Source organism: Chlorocebus sabaeus, chromosome 9, assembly GCF_047675955.1.
Source record: "Chlorocebus sabaeus isolate Y175 chromosome 9, mChlSab1.0.hap1, whole genome shotgun sequence".
NCBI classification, from domain to species: Eukaryota; Metazoa; Chordata; class Mammalia; order Primates; family Cercopithecidae; genus Chlorocebus; species Chlorocebus sabaeus.
This window is the reverse complement of record NC_132912.1, coordinates 106,301,089-106,327,110: the sequence shown is the minus strand read 5'-3', so window position 1 is coordinate 106,327,110 and position 26,022 is coordinate 106,301,089. Positions and strand designations below refer to the sequence as shown.

Sequence of the window (26,022 nt, the reverse complement as noted above, 5' to 3'; positions counted from 1 at the left end):
GCCCAGGCTGCAGTGCGGTGTCACGATCTCGGCTCACTGCAACCTTCACCTCCTGGGTTCAAGCAATTCTCCTGCCTTAGCCTCCCGAGTAGCTGGCATTACCGGCACCCACTACCATGCCCAGCTAATTTTTTCGTATTTTTAGTAGAGACAAGGTTTCACCATGTTGGCCAAGCTGATTTTGAACTCCTAACCTCAAGCAATCCACTCGCCTCAGCCTCCCAAAGTGCTGGGATTATAGGCATGAGACACCGTGCCTGTAAAAGTTTAAACTGTAAAAGCAATATGTGCTTATTGTTAAAAATAAATAAATATAACAGTACTGATTTGTTTGGAGTAAAACATCCTGTTCCTCAACACTACTCAACTCCAGCCAATTCTCCAGAGGTAGCCCCTGGTAACAGTTGGGTGGGTATCCACTCAGCCTTGGTCTGTGTGTGTACAAAACAAAGTAAATATGGTTGAGTGATAACTAGATGCACAGGCAGATATCAAGGTATAGAACCACAGAATAGAGTTGCTCCCCAAGATACCTGCACCGCTCACTCCCTCACCTTCTGCAAATGCCATCAGGTCTTCTCTGACCAACCTTTTCAAAGTGCTGTTCCCCAGACCCCCCAACTCATAATCCCTGTATTTGCCTCACTCATGGTTTCTTTCTCTCCAGGGCGTTTTTCATCATCTGACATCCGTATGTCATGTTTTTGGGTTTTAAAAATCTGTCTCTCTTCATAAGAATGTAATTCCATGAGACAGAGAACTTGTTCCCTGCTGTATCCTCGTACTTAGAACAGTGCCTGGCACACAGTAGGCATTGACTAAATACTGGTTGAAAGAAAGGAATGAAAGAAGAGAGGGAGAGAGAAGGAGGGAGGGGAAGGGAGAGGAAGAGGGGGAAGGAAAAATGTAGCACTCTAAATGCAAACAGGCCCATACTATACATATTACAGAATTTGCTCTTTTCTCTTAATAATATAGCAGACTTTTTTTAAACCACGGTACCTCAATGCGAAAAGCTGCAAGGTATTTCTGTGAATAGATGTCATCATTTACTTAACCCACTCCTTCCTTCCTGAAACTCTGTGTAGGCAGTAAGTGGAGAAAGGGGCAAAATAAGGTACCCCCAGTCCATGGCTCTTGGCAATAAGCTTTCCCAAATTTCAGTCTAGGAAATTGACTGTTTGTGGATCAGGTCATGCAAAGTTATCCTCAAGAGACATAAAGGCGACCTGGCTGGAGGTGAAGAAAAGATGTGTTCATTGAATGCCAAAGATCGGTAAAAAGGAGATGTCACTGAGGCACACTGCAGTGAGGCCCATGGGGGCAGAGCCAGGGAAATGGTGGTCTGCCAGGCCGAGTGTTGGGTCCTCCTGGCAGGCATTTCCCTGTTGGTGAAGTGGCCTGGGCAAGTTCAGAGCCCATGGGCACTGAACTCTCAGATTGTGTTCTCAACTTGCCAGGCCTGGAGCAAGTTCACTCAGCACTCAAAGAGCTGCTGCAAGGGGAGAAGGTGCCAGGAAGTTCATCTGACAGAAAAATGTCTCTTTGGGAAACGGTACATTGACTTCTGATTTGATTCATAAATCTTTGTGGACTTGTGGATTACAGAGAGCCAGGGGCTTCCAGTCCTATCAACTCAGAGGAGACACAGAGGAGATGAAATCTGGGGCCAGCTCAGGCAAAGGCCAGATGTGGGCAGGAGAGGACTCACTAAGGAAACCAGGTCCTCAGGCTGACCCGCCTAGCTCCTAGCTCACAAAGCCATTGTGTAGATTAAATGAGGTCAGAGCTGTGGGTCATGGGGCTCAGGGCCTGGTACACAGTAGGAGGTCATTAAACAGTAGGTATTTCTTGTTTATTATTTTGAAGAAGGTGAGCAATGGCATAGGGCAGGTCACACAATGGTGACTCACGTCTGTAATCCCAACATTTTGGGAGGCCAAGACAGGAGGATCGCTTGAGCCCAGGAGTTCAAGATCAGCCTAGGCAATATAGTGAGAACTCATCTCTATAAAAAGTTTAAAAAGTAACCGAGCATTGTGGTGCATACTGGTAGTCCCAGCTACTCAGGAGGCTGAGGTGGGAGGATCCCATAAGCCCAGGAGGTGGAGGTTGCAGTGAGAAGAGATCACGCCCCTATACTCCAGCCTGGGTGACAGAGTAGGACCCTGTCTCAAAAAAGAAAAGGGAGGGAGGGAGGAAAGGAAGGAGGAAGGACAAAAGGAAGGACAGAAGGAAGGAAGGGAAGAAGGAAGGAAGGAAGGAAGGAAGGAAGGAAGGAAGGAAGGAAGGAAGGAAGGAAAAGGAAAGGAAATAAATCAGGAAGTGTAAGTCCTCCAGGTTTTTCTTTCTTCCAAAGAAGAAAGGCAGGCAGGCAGGCAGGCAGGCAGGAAAGAAGGAAGGAAGGAAGGAAGGAAGGAAGGAAGGAAGGAAGGAAGGAAGGAAGGAAGGAAGGAAGGAAGGAAGGAAGGAAGGAAGGAAGGAAGGAAGGAAGGAAAGAAAGAAGGGAGGGAGGCAGGGAGGGAGGAAAAGGAAAGGAAATAAATCAGGAAGTGTAAGTCCTCCAGGTTTTTCTTTCTTCCAGAATTATTTTGGCTATTCCGGGTCCCCTGAGGAGGAATCTACATTTTTTCAAGCTCCCCAGGCAATTTGTAGGTCCTTAGAGAACCACTGCACTGTGCCATATCACACCTCTAAACTCTGCTCCCTTGGCCTCTCTGGCCTTCTGACCTTTCCTGATTCTCCTTGTACCACTCCCACACCCTTCTTCATGGTTTCATTCAGTCCACCCTGTGATATTTCAAGCACTCTCATGGTTTAAGTGACACCCACTGCTGAAAACTCATTGCAGCCCTGATCTCTCTTCTGAGATTCAAGCTCACACATGGAGTTGCCAACTCAGCGTCTCCCCCAGGATATCTCAGGGCTCTTCTGACACACACCAGCCAAAACTCAACCTATCATCTTTCCCTCCAGCCCTACCCTTCTGCTTGGGGTCCTGATGAGATCACCATCCTCCCAGTCACCTGAAAACCTGGCACCAGGAATAATCTTGGATTATTCCCTCACCCTCACCACCTGCATCATTCAGTTATCAGTGCTGCCAAACACAACCCTTTTTTTTTTTTTTTTTTTTTTTTTTTTGAGGTGGGGTTTCACTCTGTCACCCAGGCTGGAGTGCAGCGGCACAATCTTGGCTCACTGCAACCTTTGCCTCCCAGGCTCAAATGATCCTCCCACCTCAGCCTCCCAAGTAGCTGGGACTACAGGCGCACATCACCACAACTGGCTAATTTTTTTATATTTTTGTAGAAATGGTGTTTTTCCATGTTGCTCAGACTGGTCTCAAACTCCTGGACTCAAGTGATCCACCTGCCTTGGCCTCTCAAAGTTCTGGGATTACAGGCATGAGCCACTGCACCTGGCTCAAGCACGCCTCTTAAATGTGTTTCAAAGGAGTTCCTTCCTCTCTTGGACCACATCTGTAGTTCAGGCTTCAGCATTCCTCCCCTAGACAACTTCACTTCCTTCATAAGTGGTGTCCCTGTCTCCCAACTTGTCCCTCTTAACTCCATCCTCCACCGTGTAGCCAGCGTGATCTTTCCAAAAAGCAAATCTAAAACTTTCAATAGCTCCCACCCCCCAGAGACACCTAGGGTCTGTGTGGACACTAGTTCATTCGTCAGCCACTTTCACTTTCACGGCTGAGATAAATGTTTCACTAGGTGGTGGTTTGTTCTTGGCAACAAGATGATCTTTTGTAAATGAGTGTCTCACTGACCTTGCAGAAGTGAAAGTTTACTACACCTTTATAAACAGGCTTGGCTAATGTACTAGCTCGACTGCTAAAAGAGCAGTGACTGGAATTTTCATAGTAAACAATGCAGCATCTCCTGCCCTAATTTCCGCAGCACCAGGGGCCTTCTAGTCAGGATTCCCCAGGCCCACACTTTCTAACATCTCTCCTTCCTTTTCCAGCCCCACACTGGTCAGTTACAGCTTCCTACGTCCCAGCTGTGTGTTTCCTGTGAAAAGAATAAGAGGGTAAATGAGAAGTTATTTTAAAGGACGTGAAGTGGGGAACTTCCTCTGGAAAGAATATCTAAACACACACTTGATGTTTCTCTTTTCTTTCTTTCTTTCTTTTTTTTTTTTTTGAGACAGAGTCTTGCTCTGTCACCCAGGCTGGAGTGCAGTGGCACGATCTTGGCTCACTGCAACCTCCGCCTCCCAGGTTCAAGCGATTCTCCTGCCTCAGCCTCCCGAGTAGCTGGGATTACAGGTGCCTGCCACCACACCTGGCTAATTTTTGTATTTTTAGTAGAGACGGAGTTTCACCATGTTGGCCAAGCCAGTCTCAAACTCCTGACCTCAGGTGATCCACCGGCCTCAGCCTCCCAAAGTACTGGGATCACAGCCATGAGCCACCTGCCCAGCCTGCTGTTTCTTGAGTAAGGGACTGAGATACAGCTAAGGCCACAGGATGGTGAGGTGGAGGGGGAAGCTGTCCAGAGAGAGGCTGGCCTGAGGCACCTAGAGTTTAGCACACCCCTGTCGGTGGCCCTGGGCATGCATGCTTCCTGCCCCACTCCCTACCCTATGCATGGGGCCCTTAGGGTCCCTGGGTTTTGAAGTAGCTGCCCCGAATTAATAGCCCAGTTAATAAGTGTGAGAGTCAAGGTCTGAACCCAAGATCTGCCTGTCAAGCTCACTCCCTTGCCACAGTGCCAGGGGCTACTCCCTCTGCTCCCCACCAGCCCTGCCCTTCTCCACGGGGCTGGGGGTCTGAGCAGGAGGACTTCCCCAAACTTTTGGGTCTGAGGGGCCAGACTCTGCAGAATCAGGAGTCTCGAGTGAAGAGAAGCCCAGGGGCAGATGGCCCAGGCTGGGGCAGGAGGGTTCAGAGAGCAGAGGCCTCAAGGAGAGTCCACATCCTGCTTGACAAGGAAGAGGAACCTGGGCACAGAGAGGGATAGAAACTAGCCCGGGGACGCAGTCCACAGCAGGTAAGAAACACTCCCTTTGGGAGGCTGAGGTGGGCAGATCACGAGGTCAAGAAATCGAGACCATCCTGACCAACATGGTGAAACTAAAATACAAAATCTCTACTAAAAATACAAAAAAAATTAGCTGGGCGTGGTGGCACATGCCTGTAGTCCCAGCTACTTGGGAGGCTGAGGTAGGAGAATCACTTTAACCCCAGGAGGCAGAGGTTGCAGTGAGTGCAGAGGTTGCACTGCACTCCAGCTTGGTGACAGAGTAAGACTCTGTCTCAAAAAAAAAAAAAAGAAAAAAAAGAAAAAGAAACACTCCCCAACTCAGTTCATCCAGGAGACCTCTTGGGAGAGGTGCAAAAACAAAAAGAAAATGAAAAAAGACTGAGCCTCCGGGACAGATGGGGGAAACCAAGGCCAAAGTCACACTGACAACCGCGGGGTCACGGCCAGACCCAGCTCTCCCAGCCTCTTGGACACCTCTCCCTCTCCTCTCACCTCCCCTTCCTCCTCTCCCACAGCCCTCCCCTGGCCTCACTGCCCCAGGCCTCACACTAGGCTGCCCCAGAGGTTTTGGGGGATTCCCAAGCTGCAGACCACTCCAACCAGATTCATCAGCGCCCCTGTCCTCCCACCCCCGGCCTTCACCAGCTCCTAGGCCAGAGGTACCCTGGCCCCACAGTATAGAGGTCTGAGAACCAAGGAAGCAGGGACCCTGGGTTCTAGACCTCCACCTGCTTCAACTTGCCCTGTGAGTCTGGGTAGGTCCCTGCTCCTCTCTGAGCCTCAGTTTCTCCTCTGTGAACTGACAGAGTTTGACATGACCCCAGACATTCTCCATTCCTGAGGCACTAGGCGTGGCTCTCGTCTGTCGCAGTCTGTCAACCTGGCGGGGGCCAACGTATCCCAGGGCTAGCCTCTGTGGCACAGGCACCTTGGTGACCTTTGGAGAGGCCACTCAGGCCACAGTCTGGGGCAGGGCCCAGTGGGGCCTCCCCAAAGCCCCCAGTGTCTCCCAGTGAAAAACAATGAATTTCATTCCAAATAAGGGAACTACAGCAAAGTTCCCTGCCACGGCCCAGTTCCGGCTGGTTTATGTTAGCTGGACAAGACTAAACAGACCTTCACATTCCCAGTAGTAAGCACTAAAAATGAAAACGTGCCTGCTTGTCTCCGGAGCACTGGGGCAAGGGAGAGGCCGGTGCTCCCCTGAGACCTCCCGAGAGGCTCGGCAGACCTGGGGGCTGCTAGGGAGGGCTGCTGGGGAGCGAGCAAGACTTCAGCAGGCAGCAAAGCGGGGTGGGCAATGGTGATGGTGGCCACGGTGGTCTAGGGGGGTGTAAGTGGAGAGGGGCAGGGGGTTCTTTGTGTTGTAGAGGTGGGAATGTGACAGGGAACCAGAAACGAGAAGGTAGAGGGAGAGAGAAAGAGACGCAGGGAAGGAGTGAGGCAGCCACAGACCCTAGAAGACCCTAGAAGCCCCCACCACCTGCCTTGACTGGGAGGCCAGGAGGGAGGGAAGAGGGAAGAGAAGGGACCCGGCCACTTCCTGGACAACACAGCACCTTGTTCCCAGGCCCCCTCCGGCCTCCCTCAGTGTGGACACAACTAGCTTGAGATAAGAATTTAATTATTTACAAAACAGAGACACCTGAAGCAAGACTGCCGTCCCCTTTCCCACACAAGCCTCCCTCCACACATACCTGCCCTCGGGCCCAGCCCAACCCTGCGGGCGCTGGGAGAACTGCCAAGCAGCACAGCTCCCATCCTTTTTAGGTTTATTTGGTAGAGACGGGGTTTCCCCCATGTCACCCAGGCTGGTCTTGAACTCCTGGGCTCAAGCAATCCACCCACTTCAGCCTCCCAAAGTGCTGGGATTCCAGGCGTGAGCCACCTCGCCCACCCATAGTTCCCATCTTAGAAACAACTAAACTAACACTTGGAGGGACAGGGAAGTGCCCTGCCCAAGGTCACCCATCTGTGGCTGGCAGAGCCAGGACCAGTGGTCCCCACAGCTTCTGAGTCCTGTGAGTTGGCTCCACAGCCTCAGGCCACACTGTCACTGGTCAGCCTTGCCTCATGGCTACACACGGGTGGCTCTATCTCCTCCATCAGCTCCTTGCCCACTCCCAAGAGAAAGCCCCTCTCTGTCCACCCAAACTTCTCTACCATTCTTCAAAACAAACCCCTTCTCCTGGAAGTTCTCCCTGATTCCATTCAGCCTAACTGACCACTCTCTCCTCTGACCTCTGACCTCCCTCCGCCCGAGTGATCAGCAGCACAAGTTCTATGAGGGCAGAACCATGTCTGTCTCCAGAGCCTGGCACAGGCCTGACACCTAAAGAGCACCCAAAGAACATCTGTGCCATCAATGAATAATGAATGAAGCAATGGTTCCATCTTGCTCTTGTCTGGGCCTCAGAGCCTGGTATTCAGAAAATGTCATTTCAACAGAGAACTGATTGGATGTGGCTGCGGCAGTCCTGAAGAGCCCATAGAAGAAAAGTTTGAATTCCCCAGAATCAGCCCATTCTTGCATGAATTTCAAAACATAGTTGAGTGCCTACTGTGTGTGCCAGGCACTAGTGGCAGTGATACGGCAGTAGGCAAGAGAGACAGTAAAAGATACAGACAAGCAAACAGGCCTGGCAGTTAGTGTGATCAGTGCGAGGATGGTGAAGCCCGGGGCAGCCAGAGAGGGACAGCAGAAGCCATCTAACCCACCTGGTGGTCAGGGAAGGCTTTCTAGAATAGGCGAAGCTAAGCCAAGACCTGAAAGATGAGCCCAACGATGGCAACCATAGTATGCAAGCATTACCTCAAATAAGGAATTAGGACATGGAGTAGTTAAGCTTTGAGGCCCAGGGAGCCAAGACAAAGTCCAATTCCAGAGTCTATGCCTCAGCTACAGTGCATTCTATCCTGCCTGTCTTTCCTCTTCCCTCCTTGCACTCCAGGTCCCCCTAGATGCTGCTGGAGAATTCCAGAGGCCTGCTGGGCTGTACCAGCGTCAGCATGTGGGTTGGGTTTCCATAGCCCAGTGGGACCCCCAGGCCTCTCAGCCTCTCAGGTTCCATAGCCAGGCCAAGAGAAGGGGCCTGGGGGTCCCTGCAGACCCAGACAGAGCTCCCCGTGTGTCCCTGGGACAGACTGGCTGGTGGAGAAAGCTCCCCCTCTTCTCAAGCACCTGAGTTTCCTGGGCTGCAGGGAAAGGACTCTGTCCCAAAGATGTCCTTTCAGAACACAGAAGAGATTGCCCTAGACCTGTAAAGCATGTCCACCACTCACTCCTGTCCTGTCACCTGTTTTGGTAAAACAAAGGAGGACCTGTGAGACAGGGAAGTTCACCTGCAGCAGGGTGGATGGGGGCTAAGAGGCCAAGTCAGGAGCGCCCCCATTCAAGGCCCACTGGCAACGGTGTGACCAGGGCAATGGGAACGGGAAACAGCGGGGTGGGGAGGCCCTGGAAACATCCAGGAAATAAGGCCAAGACCACCTGCCTCAGAAACTTCTAGGGGGTCTTGAGGAACACCCGGGAAGGAAGAGGGCTTCCCAGAGCTCAAAGCCCAGGACAAATGGAATGGAAATTTTTCTTCCCAGCAACTTTAGCTCTCCAACAGAAGGATCCACACTGGAGGTAGCAAGAGAGAAACAGAGGAGGGGTGTGGGTGGCAGCCCTATATAGACACAGATGTTTCTCAAGCAGAGGTCAACCCAGCCAGGGCTGAAGGACAGCCCCTCTGGGTCCCAGCCCCTCAGCACAGCACAAGGGAGACAGCTGCACCGCTTAAGATCCTGGCTTGCCACATGTCTTTGCCCACTGCCTGGCCTAGGTAAGAGCTGGCCTACAAGGAGCGGGGCTGTTGGCCCAACCTGGCCCATCTCCCACCCCACAGAGCCACACGCCAACCCCCAGGGACCCAGATTTAACATGTCCCACTCGATGTGTGCTCACTCTCCCCAGGGGCCGCTCAGCACACGTTAAGATCCAATTGGCACTAATTGGACCAAGCTGGCAGTGCCCAGGGCAGCCTGAGTCCTGTCACCATGGATTTGACTCACCAAGCAATGGCTGTGGGTGTCTACGGAGCCCACCATTAGTGTCATTTTGGGAAGCTCAAGTGAACATGGCTGGTGCTTTATGAGTCAACATCACTGTCTGGCCAAAGCTTGCAGCCAGAGACCTAGAGCTTGTAAGTGACTTATCCACAAATAGTCTTACATCCAGGCCAGGGCTGGAGCCTGGGCCTCCCAAGTGTCAGCTCAGAGGTTGCTCTACTGGCCTCTTCATCTGCTGATGGCCCCAGGAAGTCTTCTCTAAAAGAGGAAGGAGGTCTAGCTCTTCCCTTCCTCCCAGGGTACAAGACCTCCACCCTGATCATCAAACTCCACCCAAGGAGGGAACCTCAACCCAATTCTAGAATACTGGGCTCCAAAATGGACTCTTGGCCACAAGACTCAAACACAATCACGAATCCTGGACCCTGAAATGGAAACCTGCCCTCCGGGAATGGAACCCTCACGTCAACCTGGAACCCACACCCCCAGACGGGAGCCTCAAGATCAGCCCAGAATCTTGCCTTCAGAAATAGCACCTTTACCCCAAAATACCACCTCATGCCTCAGGAACTGAGAACCTTAGCACCAGACAAAAAACCTCCACTTTCAGAACAAGTCCTGAATCTTGGCGAGGGATCTATCTCTTCAAAAGTCAATCCAGCCTCTTCTTATATACTACTGAGCCGCACAATGACATTTTGTTCAATGACAGATCACATATAAGACAATGATCCCATAAGACTATGATGAAGCTGAAAAATTCCCATCACCCACTGATGTCGTAGCCATGATAACATCATCGTGCAATGCATTACGTTACCTTTTCTATGGTTAGATGCATAAATACTCACCCTTGTGTTACCACTGCCTGTGGTATCCAGCACAGTAATGCTATATAGGTTTGTAGCCAAGGAGCAATAGGCCACACCACACAGCCTAGATGTGCAGGAGGCTACACCATCTAGGTTTGTGTAAGTGCACTCTGTGCTGTTCCCCTATGATGAAATCTCCTAACAACACAATTCTCAGAATGTGTCCCCATTGTTAAGCCACACACAACCGTATTTGGTTTCTTTTTTTTTTTTTATTTTGAGACAAGAGTCCTGCTCTGTCACCCAGGCTGCTGGAGTGCAGTGGTGCGATCTTGGCTCACTGCAGCCTCTGCTTCCTGGGTTCAAACGATTCTTCTGCCTCAGCCTCCTGAGTAGCTGGGACTACAGGTGTGCGCCACCACACCCAGCTAATTTTTTTTTTTTTTTTGTATTTTTAATAAAGATGGGATTTCGCCATGTTGGCCGGGCTGGTCTCAAACTCCTGACCTCAGGTGATCCACCTGCCTCAGCCTCGTGTTAAGGAGGTGAAGCTAAGGCAAAGCCACCCAAAGTGCTGGGATTACAGGCATGAGCCACCGCACCCAACCCTGTATTTGGTTTCTTTAACACAACCTCAACTTGGGGGATCAGTTGAGGAAACCCAAGATCCCTAAAACAGCTTCTTTTACATTTTGCAGTGAAGGAGGCAGGCCTCCCTCATGCACGCAGAGCCCTAGTTTCCCGGCGGGCTGCCCTCTGAGGCCGAAACGTTCACGTGAGTGGCATTCTGCTATCGCATGACCTATCCCAACCGCTTCCTCCAACCCCTGGGCCCACATCAGGGTCTGCATGTCTGGCTGGTCTCCTCAGTCCCACAGATCTGCAAACGCTAACCTCAGAAAGGGAAAACCCCTTCTGCCCCTCTCAGGCACTGGCTAAGCCCTCTCAGCCCTTCAAAGAGGGGGTTTCCTGCATGGGACTTGCGGAGGTGTGGGTGAGGAAGTCTGTCCACCCAGACAGGGCTGGCACTCCGTTGAGTTTTGTCCCTCGGGGCTGGAAGAGAAGTCAGGGCGCTCAGAGACAGAAAGAGGTCCTGGCTGTATCCTGCGGATGAGACTCGAGAATGGATGTCACCCTAATGCTGATTCAAAGAGGCCCCAGGAAGAGGCCCAGGAAGAATCTGAACAAGATTTGGAAGATCGGACTTTCACAGTCCTGTGGAAATTCGGACTCAGTGTCTCCTCTGTGAAGTGTGCTGTGAATCCTGTCATGGGAGAGGAGGGGGTTGGTTATGTGCTTTTCAAATTCGAGGGACCTGACCCTGTGAGAAGTCCCCAAGCCCAGGGGCGGAGACAAACAGGCGTTTCCTCTTCTCGCTACTTTCCCAGCTGTTGCCTGGTTCTGAGCCACTCTTCCGCATTCTGTTTTACTACAGGGCCATCCATCCAGTCGCTCTTGCTTGTCCATCTCTTGACAGTTTTATAATTTAATAAGTGCTGAGCCCCAGGGTGGGGGTCTGGGGCTTTGATCTCCACTCTGGGAAAGCCAGAGCAACCTTGGCCTGTCCCGGCTGATTTATGGCCACCTTTCAGGGGCTTGTGTGTGTGTGGCTGAGAACTGGCACCCACAGGGAGGGGAGCCACCTGAGAACGCCTGGCCAGGGCAGGGCTGCAGGTCCCTGGCAGAGAAGAAGCCAGGTGCACATCACACTGCAGGTGCTGCCTCTACCCTCCTGGGAGCCACCTGTAATAGGCAGAGGGAATATTTATAATTGATGGTATCCCAAGGGGTAGGGATGGAACCAACAGCTCAGGGCCTGCCCAGCCTGGTCACCTGTCTCTCTTCCTGGCTCTAAAACCTCACACCCGTGGCAGGAGCACAGGTCCCAAGTGTGGAAGGCCCTGACCTTCCACAGAGCCCCCAGGTGCACGTTGACCACTGCCGTTCAGAGATGGCACAAGCAGCTCCCCAGCAGCTCCCTCTCCCGGACCCACCTCCAAAGCTTCAAGTTGACCTTCTAAAATATCTCCCAAGTCAATCTGCTTGCCTGCCCAACTCTGACAGAAGCCACACCTCTCTCCTTGCATACAGGACTGCAGTGGACTCCTGCCTGGCCCCTCTCCACCCCTCCCCATCTCTTGCCCCAAGAGCCTGCTAGCACATCTCAGTGATCCTGTCACTCTTCTGTTTAAGGCTTTTCAATGGTTCCCCTCAGGCGTCACACTCCAAGCAGAGCGTTTGTATCACATTTGGGGCCAGCACTTGTCCCCCTCAGGTGTTCCTCTGGAGTCAGCTTCCAGCAGCTCCTAAGAGCATCATCCTGCAAGGTCTGAGCCTCGGGATCTTGTTACTGCTTGGTCCAATCCAGCTGTATGACCTTGGGCAGGTCTGGGGCCAAGGGGACCTGAGATGAGAAAGCAGGTAGGGCAAAACAATCTCCATGATACATTTAGGTTCTGATGTTTGAATCAGTGGCCACCAGCCCTTCCACCAGGCACCAAGCACAGGCCTGACCACCTGCCACACCTTCTCCCCTCGGGAAGAATGTGTTTAAAGGAACATTAGCTGGAAAGAGCATGGCAAGAAAAGGAAAAGAAAGCAAAAGTGGGCTGGGCACAGTGGCTCACACCTGCAATCCAGTACTTTGGGAGGCCGAGGTGGGCAGATCACTTGAGGTCAGGAGTTCAAGACCAGCCTGGCCAATATGGTGAAACTTTGTCTCTACTAACAATACAAAAATTAGCTGGGTGTGGTGGTGCACACCTGTAATCACAGCTACTTGGGAGGCTGAAGCATGAGAATCACTTGAACCCGGGAGGGGGAGGTTGCAGTGAGCCAAGACTGCACCACTACACTCCAGCCTGGGTGACAGAGTACGACTCCGTCTGAAAAAAAAAAGAAGAAAAAAAAGAAGAAAGCAGACAGCAGATGTGGAGGAGGAGGAGGAGGAAGAAGGGAGGACCCTTCTGCCAATAGGGACCGATTGAACTGGACAAGGCAGGGCCGTGAGTACGTCAGGAAAGAGACCATGCCCAGTACTCACCTCTCAATTCTCCATACCCAGCACTATGCCTGGCTCAGAGCAGGTACCAACACATGAAATGAATCAGCTGGAATATCCTTATAGCCTCATTCTACCCTGATTGGGCCAGAGTGCCTCCTCCCCTCCCTCTCAGGGGCACTTAGACACCCACACTTGGACACACATATTCCGGACTGCCCCATGTCTCGGAGAACATCAGCCTCTCAGCAGACACCAGGCAGGAGCTGGGGCAAGCCAAGTGGGAAGGATGAAGGTGAAAGCCAAGAGCATGTGGACCTGCCATCATCTTAATCCTAGCAACCTCGCCTGTCAACATTCTCCCTTTTCCATCCTCACCCCAACCGCTGGAGCAGCCAGGATGGCATTCTAGGGCAACAAGGCTAAAGAAGGCCATTCAGGGGTCGGGCGCGGTGGCTCACGCCTGTAATCCCAGCACTTTGGGAGTCCGAGGCGGGCGGATCACAAGGTCAGGGGATCAAGACCATCCTGGCTAACATGGTGAAACCCCGTCTCTACTAAAAAATACAAAAAAAATTAGCCGGGCGTGGTGGCGGGTGCCTGTAGTCCCAGCTACTCGGGAGGCTGAGGCAGGAGAATGGTGTGAACCCAGGAGGCGGAGCTTGCAGTGAGCCAAGATCGAGCCATTGCACTCCAGCCTGGGCAACAAAGCAAGACTCCGTCTCAAAAAAAAAAAAAAAAAAAAAAAAAAGAAGGCCATCCAGGTAACCCAGCAGACATACTTCCCTCCTCTGTCCCCTCATCCCAAGAAGTGTCCTCTCTCCTCCTCCTCCCCGGTCCCCACACAGACAGTCTGTGACCAGCAATGTACTTACACAGACAGAACGAGTGAGAAGGGAGTGCGACACCTCTGAGAAGCAAGGAAGCAGTTACTTGATGATTTTTCTGCTGAAAGTTCCTTGGCTAGGAGGGCTGGGGTGACTCTGGCCAGGGCTCAGCCCCGTTGTACCCGGCAGCAGTTCTGAGCCAGTCCTGAGCTCCTTCTCCTAAGAATACCCTTCATGTGGCCTCCATACCCAGCTCAACTGGGGTAGTACTGCCCCCTCTAGGATGCTTTTTAAGATACAGAAGAGCTGGCTGGACACAGTGGCTCACCCCTGTAAACCCAACACCTTAGGAGGCTAAGGTGGGAGGATCACTTGAGGCCAGGAGTTTCAGACCAGCCTGGGCAATACAGTGAGATCCTGTCTCTACAAAAATTAAAAAATTAGCTGGGGCTGAGAGCGATGGATCACACCTGTAATCTCAACATTTTGAGAGGCCGAGGTGGGCAGATCATCTGAGGTCAGGAGTTCAAGACCAGCCTGGCCAACACGGCAAAACCTCGTTTCTACTAAAAAATACAAAAATAAGCCAGGTGTGGTAGTGGGTGCCTATAATCCCAGCTATTCAGGAGGCTGAGGCAGAGAGAATTGCTTGAACCCAGACACAGAGGTTGCAGTGAGCTGAGATCACACCAGTGCACTCCAACCTGGGCAGCAGAGCAAGACTCCGTCTACCAAAAAAAAAAAAAAAATTAGCTGGGTTTGGTGTTGTGTGCCTGTAGACCCAGCTACTCAGGAGGCTGAGGTGGGAGGATCGCTTGAGCCCAGAAGGTTGAGGCTGCAGTGAGCCAAGGTCATGTCCGCCGCACTCTAGAGCCTCAGCAACAAGGCAAGACTCTGTCTCTTAAAAAAAAAAAAAAAAAAGATACAAGAGAGCTATTATTTTTAATGGCACATTGGCATTTGGAGCAGCCAGTGGCATTTAATCGGCAGGGGCCAAGGATGAGAAATGAACGGTTCATGCCTAATATGCTAGTAGCTTCCCATCTGGGAACTGAGGCCAACTCCTACTCATTTTCAGGTCACTTCCTAGAGAAACCTTCCCTGAACCCCAAGACCAAGTCAAGTTCCCCCCTTATAGTTCCCTAGGTTCTCCTTCAAAGCCTTTACCCAGAGATAATTGTTTGGGTAAGAAATTAAAGAAATAGTGGAGCAGAACAGTTAAAGATGACGGGGCCTCTGGCCTCCAGGAGGTGGAACGTAACACCCCACCCCTTGTGGAGCGTAAACCCCACCCCTTAAGTGTGGGCTGCACACAGTGACTTCCTTTCAAAGAATGCAATGGAAAGGGAGGAAAGTGTAACTTTAACTGCACAATGGAGAGACCTGACAAGCACTCCCTCAGCCAGGCGTTCAAGGTCAACATCAACAGTAATGAGTCATGTTGACAGCATGTGCCGTTGATATGATGGAAAATGGCACTTTACCTCTGCGGTCTTTCGCTCCAAAACCTAAAACCACAATCTAATCATGAGAAAAACACCACAAAAATCCCAAAAGAGGGACAGTCTACAAATACGTAACCAGTAATCCTCAAAACTGTCAAGGTCATCAAAAGTAAGGAAAGTGTGAGAAATTGTCACAACCAAGAGGAGCCTAAGAAAACATGACAACAGGCCAGGCGCAGTGGCTCCCGCCTGTAATCCCAGCACTCTGGGAGACCGAGGAGGGCAGATCACAAGGTCAGGAGTTTGAGACCAGCCTGACCAACATAGCGAAACCCCATCTCTCTAAAAATACAAAAATTAACCGGGCATGGTGGTGTGTGCCTGTAAGCCTAGCTACTCAGGCAGCTGAGGCAGGAGAATCCCTTGAACCTGGAAGGCAGAAATTGCAGTGAGCTGAGATGGCGCCACTGTACTCCAGCCTGGGCGACAGAGTGAAACTCTGTCTCCTAAAAGATAAATAAAATAAAAGTAAAAATAAAAATAAAAAATAAAATACTAGTGCACACCTGTAGTCTCAGCTACTCAGGAGGCTGAGGAGGGAGGATCCATTGAGCCCGGGGGTGAGGCTGCAGTGAGCTGTGATCATGCCACTGCACTCCAACCTGGGCAACAGAACAAGACCCTGTCTCAAAAAAAAGCAGGGGGTGGCGGGGAGGGGAGCACAGCATGAGCTCTAGCACATAGATATTAGCAATTGTCATCTCCAGATTCATTTTTATGCGTTTGTCATTTTTATTCCCATCTGCCTTCCCACTAAAGGGTAAGCTGGAAATGGTGAGCACTGACCTATTGCATTTCTCACCATATCCACGTGCCCAGGAGGGTGTCTGGCCCATGGCTGATGGCAGTCAGCTGATGCTTAGCTTGTTAAACAATGAAATGAGCTCTCCCACCCACCTCTTACCCTCCCCATTAGTGCATCCCACAAACCCCGACTCTCATCCTCAGAGAACTTCAGTTCCCAAGCCCAGTGCCGGAGCCCCGCCTCCCCTTGGAACTGTTACTACAGCAGAGAAAAAGCCAAGGCCTCCCACCTGCCTCCCAGTGACTCCTGCTTATTCCCTCCTCCTCTTCTCTTAGCCCTTCTTTTTCTCTAAGCTCTGCCCTCTTACCCCCTACAAGTGTCAACACCTGCTCATTTCCCAAAGCCATCCGGGGAATGATAAGCATCTTTTAATAAACTCTGGAGCTGGATCTGTCATCCAGAAGCTATATTCTCCCTCTCCCCAGCCCCCCTACCACCTCCCACTTCCTGGGCTGGCCCACTAGTGCCTCTGGTCTAGCCAGGTGGGACCCACAGGCTCCACAGGGCCTTTGGACTTAGGCTTGCTGGAAATGGCCAAAAGGCGGCCCAGGCTGTTTCTGAAGCTGGCCCTCCTATCCGCCTGCTTGTCTCAGCAGCCGGGGCCAGTTCTGCCCATGCCACCCAGCCTGATGCTGGCCAGTTCACTTCCCTCCATCCCTGAGGCAGGTTTCCCAGGCGTTACCAAGGAGACCACTTGCATCCTGCCCAGGGTTGCCAAAGCAACCGGCTCAGCGTGAAGCAGCCCCTCAGCTCTAGCCCCTGGGTGTGCAGGTCCAGGAACGAGACAGGCACAAACTAACAGGAAACAGGCAGCCCTAGCATGCCCTGGGCAGTGCCTAGCTCCCACCCTCCTTCCTACCCTCACTCTTCCTTCTCTTACCGCTTTTGCTCATCCTGCCTCCATCTTGGGCTCTGTGATTTAGAACCAATGCCTGTGCCTCACTGTGCACACCTTGGAAGCGAGCACATGCCATCTGCTATGGACTGAATTTTACCCACCCCTCAATATTAATATATTGAAACCCTAATATGCAATATGACTATATTTGGAGATAGGGCCTTTAGGAGGTAATTAAGGTTAAATAAGGTCAGAGAGGTGAGGTCCTGATCTGATAGGATTAGTGGCTTTATAATAAGAGGAAGAGAGAAAGATCACTCTCGCTCCATACGCACACGCCAAGAACAGGCCATGTGAGGTCACAGCAAGAAGGAGCCACCTGAAAGCCAGGAAGAGGGCCCTCAATGGAACCTAACCGTGCTGCCACCTAGATCTCAGACTTCCAGCCTCCAGGACTCTAAGACAATGCATTTCCATTGCTTAGGCCATCCAGTCTGTAGTATTTTGTTATGGCAGAACAAGCAGACTAAGACACCATCCCAGAGGGCCCAGGAAAAGAGTCCTAATGTGGAGAAATTCTCCCCCAAGATCAGTTTCCTCCCTGATCACCTTCGGTGTCCTGGGTAGAAATCCCAGCCCTGCTCTTTCCTAGCTCAGTGTTTCTGGGCAGCACTCTTCACATCCTTTAGTCTTGGCTTTCTCATGTATAAAATGGGAACAATAAGAGCTTGGCACAGTGGTGTGCACCTGCAGTCCCAGGAGGCTGAATCAGAAGGATCGCTTGAGCCCAGGAGTTCGAATCTAGCCTAGGTAACATAGAGAGACTCTATCGCTACAATAAATAAATAATGGCCAGGCGTGGTGGCTCACACCTGTAATCCCAGCACTTTGGGAGGCCGAGACGGGCGGATCTCCTGAGGTCAGGAGTTTAAGACCAGCCTGGCCAACATGGTGAAACCCTGTCTCTACTAACAATACAAAAATTAGCTGGACTTTGGTGGCGGGTGCCTGTAATTCCAGCTACCCAGGAGGCTGGGGCAGGAGAATCACTTGAACCCGGGAGGCAGAGGTTGCAGTGAGTCGAGATCGTGCCATTGCACTCCAGCCTGGGTGACAAGAGCAAAACTCCATCTCAAAATCATAATAATAATAAATAATAAAATGGGAATAATACTTACCTCTCCTTTTGGGGAGATTAAATGAATTTATTTACATTAATACTCCTAGCATCAGAACTTGGGCTTCTTAAAAACCCTTTCATTGCTGGTTTTTTCTTTTTTCTGCCTCTGAGCAATAGTCCTACTGCCCATAGCTGTGGGTTGGGAATGCTTCCAGACTTGCCCATGGGAACCCCAGATGAGCAGGTCGGCTTGGCTGTCACGCCCAGCCCTTTCAGCTTGGCCTAGGACAGAAGACTGACAGCCTCTGTGAACCTCTCAGCAGCTCCAGATGCCTCATCCCCTCCTCTCTCCAGCCTGCCTTCCACCACCGTTGGTGTTGTTGAAATAAAATCACTACATGCATCTTGCTCAAAAGCCGTCCATGGCTCTCAATGCCTACAGGATAAAATCTAACTTCCTCGTCCTAATATCGTAGGCCTTCCAAGATATGACCCCAGCCTACCTTCAAAGATTGACCTATTAACGTCCCCACTGGGGACCCCACATCCAAGCAAGAGGACTGCTCACCGTCCCGGAACACACCCTGTGTTTCTCTGCCTCTGTGCCTTTGCTGCCAGCCCTTCTAGCTCCCCTCCAAATCTCCCCCATCCAACTCTGGGCTCTCCTCCTCTGAGAAGCCTAGTCCCACCTCCTCCAACCTTGCCAGAGTAGGACTGTTCTGAGGTCCCAGAGTCACAACAGTTCTCAGATCTTGAAGATCTTGTTAAACACGCAGGTTTGAGGGCCCCATCCCCAATGTATTCTGAGTCAGCGGGTCTGAGCTGGGGGCTGGGAACCTGCAGGGTAGACATGCTTCCAGCTAATGCTGATGCAGGCAGTAGAAAAACCTCACTCTGAGAAACACTGGCCCCAAAGAACTGTAAGCTTCCTCCAAAGTGTCTGATGGATCTACTGTCTAAAACCCTGAAGAAAGCATAAGGAGAGGAGGCTGGGAATTCCAGACTAGCACAGCCCTCCTGATCCCATGGTTAGCCAAGGGAGAAAGCATCAAGAACCCCATGGTGTGCCCTTTCCCAGCCCTGGGGCTCTGTCCAGAGACTCAAAAATTACTCCCCCATCTCTCTCCCACAATGAAAGATAGAGCCCACCCAAGACTAAATGCTACAGGGGCAGGATAATGCAGCAATCACAGTAATAAACTCTGAAGTCTGAGAGCCCTGGCTTTGAACCCCAGCCCCATCAGCTTCTGTGTGGACTGGGATAAGTTACTTAACCTCTCTGAGCCTCTTTTCCCCCATCTGTAAAACAGTGACAATGCTACCTCCTTCCATAGGTTGTTGGGAGGGTATTAATGGAAATAATCCACATGTAAGAACTCGGTACATAGTAACCACCCAGTGCATGGTAGCTATTGTAAATATTATCACGATAATTAACATAACAGGGTTCAAAGGTAAAACTGAACTGAAAACCAACAGGGCATGCAGGATGGGTGCTCTGGGTTCAACATGGGGCTGACGCAGCCAGTCACCCTGAGGAGGCCACCAGGCACCCCCCAGATCCGTCTGCTGCATTCCCGGGGGCGGAGAGCTGGATGAGCTCACCTAATCTGCAAGCGTCATGACAACCAAGGAAGGAGCCCAGACAAGAGCTGAGGGAAGATCTGTGGGTTGACCAAAGAATGGAGACCTTGAATATCCCATTATGGTAATTGAAGCAGGGAAGGGTATGATGAAGATAGTACTTTGGGAGAATCACTCCGGCAGCATCAAAGGAGGGACCAGAGGCAGAGAAGCCAATTAGGATGGCAGCTGTGGCAATATCTGAGATGTGGACCCAGATCAGGGAAGTAGCTGCGAGAATGTGAGTGCAGAAAAATGGCTAGGGGCTGAGCACAGTGGCCCCAACACTTTGGGAGGCCAAGGCAGGAGGTCTGCTTGAGCCCAGGAGTTTCAGACCATCCTGGGCAACATGGCAAGATGCCATCTCTTTAAAAAAACCTACAAAAATAAGCCAGGACTGGTGGTGTGTGCCTGTGGTCCCAGCTACTTGGGAGACTGAGGCAGGAGGATCACTTGAGCCCAGGAAGTTAAGGCTTCAATGAGCCAAGATCACACCACTGCACTCCAGCCAAAAGAAAAGAAAAGAAAAGAAGGAAGGGAACGAGGAAGGGAGGGAAGGCAGGCAGGCAGGCAGGAAGGGAGGGAGGGAAGGAGGGAGGAAGGAAGGAAGGAAGAAGGGAGGGAGGGAAGAAGGGAATGAAGGAAGAAAAGAAGGAAGGAAGGGAGAGAGGGAGGGAGGGAGAGAGGGAGAAAAGAAAAGAAAAATAGCTAAGACCTTGTGCATGGATAAGCCTTCCCCCACCCCTGCTCTCATCCCCAAAGAGTAGTGAAGAAATTCAGGGTCTACAGACAAGTTCTCATGACTCACTCTGGCCCACCACAAGAATCAAGATCCTTAGTCAACCTTCACAGCTCCTCCTTCAGCCCCCCAGGAGCCTCAGCCATCATAGAAAAGAGAGTGAAAACAACAGGTGTCTCGCTGGCGTCACACCCAGCCAGACATGGAGGGGGACGGCCTTCCTACAGCTGTCACAACCAGTGACTTTGTGAAGTATCCAATTCAAGAAGCACCACCTTTTGAAAGATGGGAGGTGTACGTTTAGGTGTATACCCAGAAGAACCCAAAACAGGTGTTCAAACAAAGACTTAGACACAGATGTTCATAGCAGCATTGTTCGTGAAAACCAAAAGGTAGAAACAACCTAAAGTCTTTCAACTGATGAATGGAGAAGTGAAATGTGGCATATTCTTACAATAGAATATTATTCAACCACAAAAGGAAAAACGGTGCACGCTACAACATGGATGAACCTTGAAAAGATTATGCTAAGTAAACGAAGCTTGACACAAAAGGACAAATATTGTATCCTTCCATGTATATGAAATGCCTGGAATAGGCAAGTCCATAGAGACACAGAGTAGATTCGTGGTTGCCAGGGATTCAGGCAAGAGGGTAACAGGAGTGACTGCTTAATGGGCATGGCGTTTCCTTTTGAAATGATGAAAATATTCCGGAATTAGGTAGAGGCGGTGGTTTTACAGTATTGTAAATGTACTAAATGCCACTGAATTATACATTTTAAAATGACAAATTCCAGGTTATGTAAATTTTACAATAAAAAAAATGGGAGGTAGCCCATCCAGTCTCCATCTATGGGTAACCACTGGGGCTGAATAGCCCTCCATGGGCTTTCCTAGGATGCCTGTCCCTCACCACTTAGCACTCAGCAGGCAAGCACTCAGAAAGACCTGGGCAAGGAGGAAAATCTTTATTCTTTGTATTTTTCTCCACGAGGCATGAACCTCCTGTGCACGCTACCCCAGTTACTTTGTGCCCCTCATTGAAAATATATATGTAACTTCCATATACATATACTTTCTATTACATGGAATATATACATATACGCTCGATCCCCTCCAAGCCTTTACTGTCTGTGCCTTTCCTCCTTCTCCCACACCCTAGGACTCTGCTGCATCCCTTGCTGTCTATCCAGTTCCTGCAGTTCCCTCCATGTCCAGCTCAGATCCTCCCCGATGCCCCTTCTCTGACCTCTGCCCACACATCTGGGTTTCGACAGTCCAACCAAGCAAACACTTGATTCCATTCACTCCCTCATTCATGCCTTTCAAGTAGATCTCCAGCCTGGGAAAGGCCAGGGGTGTCTTACCTCCGAGCTGGGCACATAGGAGCTCCTCGGGCACTGTCTGTTGGTGCTAAGCCCAGAGCTACACCGTGGACCTCTCCCCTGAACACTCCTAGACCAACGCTGTTCAGAACCCAGTGGGAACCACCAGCAGCACAGTGGGATCAGTGTGTTCCCAGGAAGAAGACCAAAGTCTACCACCCGAGAGGCGATGGTGAGGTCCCATGTCATGTCAGTCTGACAGCCAGACCTATCTTAGATCTCTGATCAGTCCCAGGATCCCTATTATACCAGGTCCCTTCCAGTTGTTTTAATTAAAATGGTGAGGAATCAAGAGATTGCAATTATGTAAGGAGAGAAAAAAAATCAAGACAGTCACTCCACCCCTACTCCCAGCAAATTTCTGGATGAGCACTGATAAGAATTAGAGATGAATTCTGGCTGAGTACAGACGCCATCCCAGCAGAACTCTGGGTAGGCAGTTAACATCACAGCCTATCAGGTCAACACCAACACAATTAGAATGGACTTCCGGCTGACCACTGATACATCAGAGAAGACTCATAGGTCGATGCTGACACATTTAGAAGGGAATTGGGAATAAACACTAAACAATTACAGAATAAAGGTGATGGCTCTATTAGAGTAGAAAGATGGGAAGCAGTCCCTAGAAGTCAAGCTGAGAAGGAGGATCAGTGGACCCTGGGTGAAGGACAGAGCCAACAACTGGTGGCCTTCATGGGCATACTCTGTCCTTCATTTCAGGCTTAGTAGGAGTGGGATCAAAATTCCCATGGTCACCTAGAGTAGGTGTGTGGATGGGGGCCCCACTCCTGCCTTCTGCCGAAGACCCTAGCCACAGAGACCTCAGATCCCCACAATTCCAAATTTTAGATTAAAAAGATGCAATTAGTGGGGAGCTCTCTGTGTTTCCATAGAGACAAGGATGGAGCAAGGCCTTCTCAGGAAGACAGTCTGTGAATATTAAGGGCCAAGTCAACCCTCTGGCCCCCAGCTAACCCCTGCCCCCTGAAGGACAGGGCCCAGTTTTCCCACTTTAATTTGGGCAATTATTCTTTTGCCTCATTATTCTCACTTGCAGAGAAGGTTGAGCTGAACGATATTCATAGGTTCATTAGGAATCTGTTTCCAATGCTCAGAAACAGTCTTCATACTTGCTAACACTGAAAGCTTCTTTCTGATTACAAAAATAATATTGCTTATTGTAGAAATTTTAGAAAAAAGCAAAATATAAAAAATAAAAAAACAATCCCATACGATCGCATATCCAGAGGAAATCATTATTAACCTTTTGGAAACTTTACAAGCATTTTTGCTTGTTTTGTTTTCGTTGGGATTTTTTGCATTCATATCACTTTTTAAACAAAATTGGGATTATACAGTCTTCGCAACTTTGTATTCTGTCATCATACTGTGAGCATTTTCCAAAGTCATCAAATATTCTTCACAAATATAATTTTAACGACTGCATAGTACTCTACCAAGAGTATATACCACGGTTGCTGAGCATTTAGGTTATCCACCTAGTATAAATAGCACTGCCATGAACATCCTAGCCTAGTGCCATAAGTATATATGCCTGCATCTCTATTTCCTTAGGATCAATTCCTCTCAGTAAAATTACAAGGTCAACAAATTGATTTTTTTTTCCTTTTTTTGCGAGACAGAGTCTCGCTCTGTTGCCCAGGCTGGAGTGCAGTGGCATGATCTCAGCTCACTGCAACCTCCATCTCCCAGATTCAAGGGATTCTCCTGCCTCTGCCTCCCGAGTAGCTGGGATCATAGACACGCACCACCATGCCCGGCTAATTTTTGTATGTTTACTAGAGACGGGGTTTTGCCGCATTGGCCAGGCTGGTCTGGAACTCCTGACCTCAAGTGATCCACCTGCCTTGGCCTCCCAAAGTGCTGGGATTACAGGCGTGAGCCACCGCACCCGTTCAACAAATCGATACTTTTAGAGCATCTTGACATACATTGCCATATTAATTTCCAGAAAGACCCAACAAACCCATTGATTTTCCTGAGCCAAGTGAGAGCTGAAGTTTTGAAAGAGCTGGAGTATTAGAATGCAGGACAGTGGTCCCGTCTCTCCTTCTCTTCCCTGGTGTTAAAAGTTAACTGTTCAGCAAAAGAAGGGACAGAATTCCAAGTCAAAAGGTACGGGTCTACAGCCTAGCACCTAGTGCCGAGGTCTGACTGGCTTTGGGACCCTGAAGCCAGCCTTGGTTCTCCTCATCTGTAAAATGGGTATAGTGTGATTAGGTCTGCTCTGCTGACTACCCCAAGCAGTGTCCACGCTCGCTGAAAACGTGTTTGAGAAAGTTCGATGCCTTGTGTTAAAGGGCACTATTGTTATCCTTCCTGAAGGAATTTAGTAGGTCTGAGGGCCCAGGAGGACCCAGCAGTGTCTTCCAGAGGTCAGAGACAACATTGGAAGCTCCAAGACAGGAATGGCAGGCTCGGAACGGGGAGACTGGGCCTAGGGCCACCCTGAGGGTGCTGAGTGGATCTGGGCCGACGGAGAGCAAAGACATTCCTGGTAAATGTCCCTCTGTTTCAAGGCTGCCAGCCCCTCTTTTCTAGGGCTCTGACTGGATATCTGGTCTTTGGGAAAACCAGAAATCAAACGAATTCAAAGGATGCGGAAAGTCAACGGCTACAAAGGACCCCAGGAACCAGCAGCTCTGAGCCTTTATTCCAGTCTGCTGTTAGCCTGTCCTGAATTTTTAAAACTCTCCCATTGGAAATGCAACTAGTGCTCCCAGCCTGGTCTGTCCAGCCCTAGGGCCGATGAAAAGGAGACCGACCGAGGTGCCTCCCTGAAGACGGACGACCCAAGCTTCCCTCCTCACTCCTCACTTCGCTATTGACCTGGCAAACGTCCTTTCCCACTTCTTCAGGCTCGCCTAACACCATGGCCTAAGGGCACTCCACTGACGTTCCCAGTGCCAGCAGACAGAACTGCGCAGACCCCGCGGGACGCCATCCTCCATCACCATCATCGCCGGCTGCCCTACACCCCCAGCCCACTCCACAGGCAGAGGTGCATCTCCGGCCTCCAGACCCGCACAACAGGTGGCGTCTGTCCGTCCTCCCCAACCACACCTCCCTCGCCCTCCACCTGCGCCCCAGTCCTCCAGCTGCGCCCGGCCGGGAGCCTACCTTTGAGGTTCTGGGGGTGGCCCCGCGGCGCGCGGCTCGGGTTTCCTCGGGGCAGCGAGGGGATACTGGAGAAGTTGTTACCCATGGCATCCGGCCCCAGGGGGTTCGGCGCTCGCTGGTGGGGGCGAGGCCGGGCAGGAGTGGAGGTGCGGTGTGCGAGTGTGCGCGCGCGTGTGCGCGCCGCCGGGGGAGGGCCCTGCTGGGGCTGCGGCCGGGGGCGGGCGGGCCTCCTCTCTGCTTCCTTTCTCGGGACTTCGGGGTCCTTGGCGGGTCCCGCCCGCCGCGGGTGTCCTGGCGCGAACTGGGCTACCTGCCTCCCATGCCCCGTGGCGGAAGCGGGGGCCACAAGCAGGGCCCTGGGCCGGGGCCGGGGGCGCCCGGGGCTCCCCGCTTGCTCCCCGGGACGCTCGGGTTCCGGCTGGGGGTGGGCGGCGCGGCGGCTCCGGCGCGCTCCCCCCGGGCCATAGAGTCAGGGCCCCCGGCGTGGGCGTTCGGCGGCTCCGAGGCAGGCTCGGTCACCGCCCCGCGGGGACGGCCGCGGCGGCGATGTGCTTGGCTCCCTCCCGCCCGCGGGTCTGCATGGAGCGGGGCTCGGCGGAGCGCGGGGCGTGCTGGGCGCTCCCGACGCGGCTGGTGTCCCCCGACCGCCGCGGTCCCGCCCGCGCCGGGTCCCTCCTGCGACCGCCGCCCCCGCCCCCCGCCCCGGCAGTCGCCAGGATTCCCTCGCTCCGGTTGTTATGGTGACAGCTGCGCCGGTGAATGAGCGTCTTAGTGACACGCGCGCGCCCGCTAGGCCAGATGTGACCCCGGGGCGCGCCGCGTTCCCGTAGCCGCAAGCTCTCGGCGGCGCGGGTCCGGGTAAGACATCAGGCGAGGATGGTGGCCTCCGGGGCTGGCCTTATTCCCAGCACGGAACCATGGAACTTGCACTTGAAAACAAGGGGAGCAGGGCCGCGAGAACGCCGAGCTCCCCCGATGCGGGTGCGGGCGAGCCAGCGCTCATGTTCGGTTTCCCTAGCTCCAGGTACCGGGCCTGGCGCAGAGTAGAGAGCCCAGGGAAACACGTAAATGGACGAGAGGATGCTTGGATAAAGTAATTGAGATTCGGACCCTGGCACTTGACCTCTCCGTTCTCAGCCAGGGTAGGGGCGCTAGGGCAAGGGTTCAG

At 51.6% G+C, this 26,022-nt stretch overlaps 1 protein-coding gene across 1 annotated transcript in view; it reads right to left on the bottom strand.

Annotated features, from left to right (window-relative positions):
* Positions 1-25,623, bottom strand: part of NEURL1 (neuralized E3 ubiquitin protein ligase 1) — a 100,354-nt gene extending 74,731 nt beyond the window's left edge. The window contains exon 1 of the mRNA XM_007964018.3: positions 24,855-25,623. Coding sequence (XP_007962209.1) covers positions 24,855-24,939 — 85 coding nt within the window. The 5' untranslated portion in view covers positions 24,940-25,623. The remainder of the gene's footprint in view (positions 1-24,854) is intronic.
* Between the last annotated feature and the right edge of the window lie 399 nt (positions 25,624-26,022).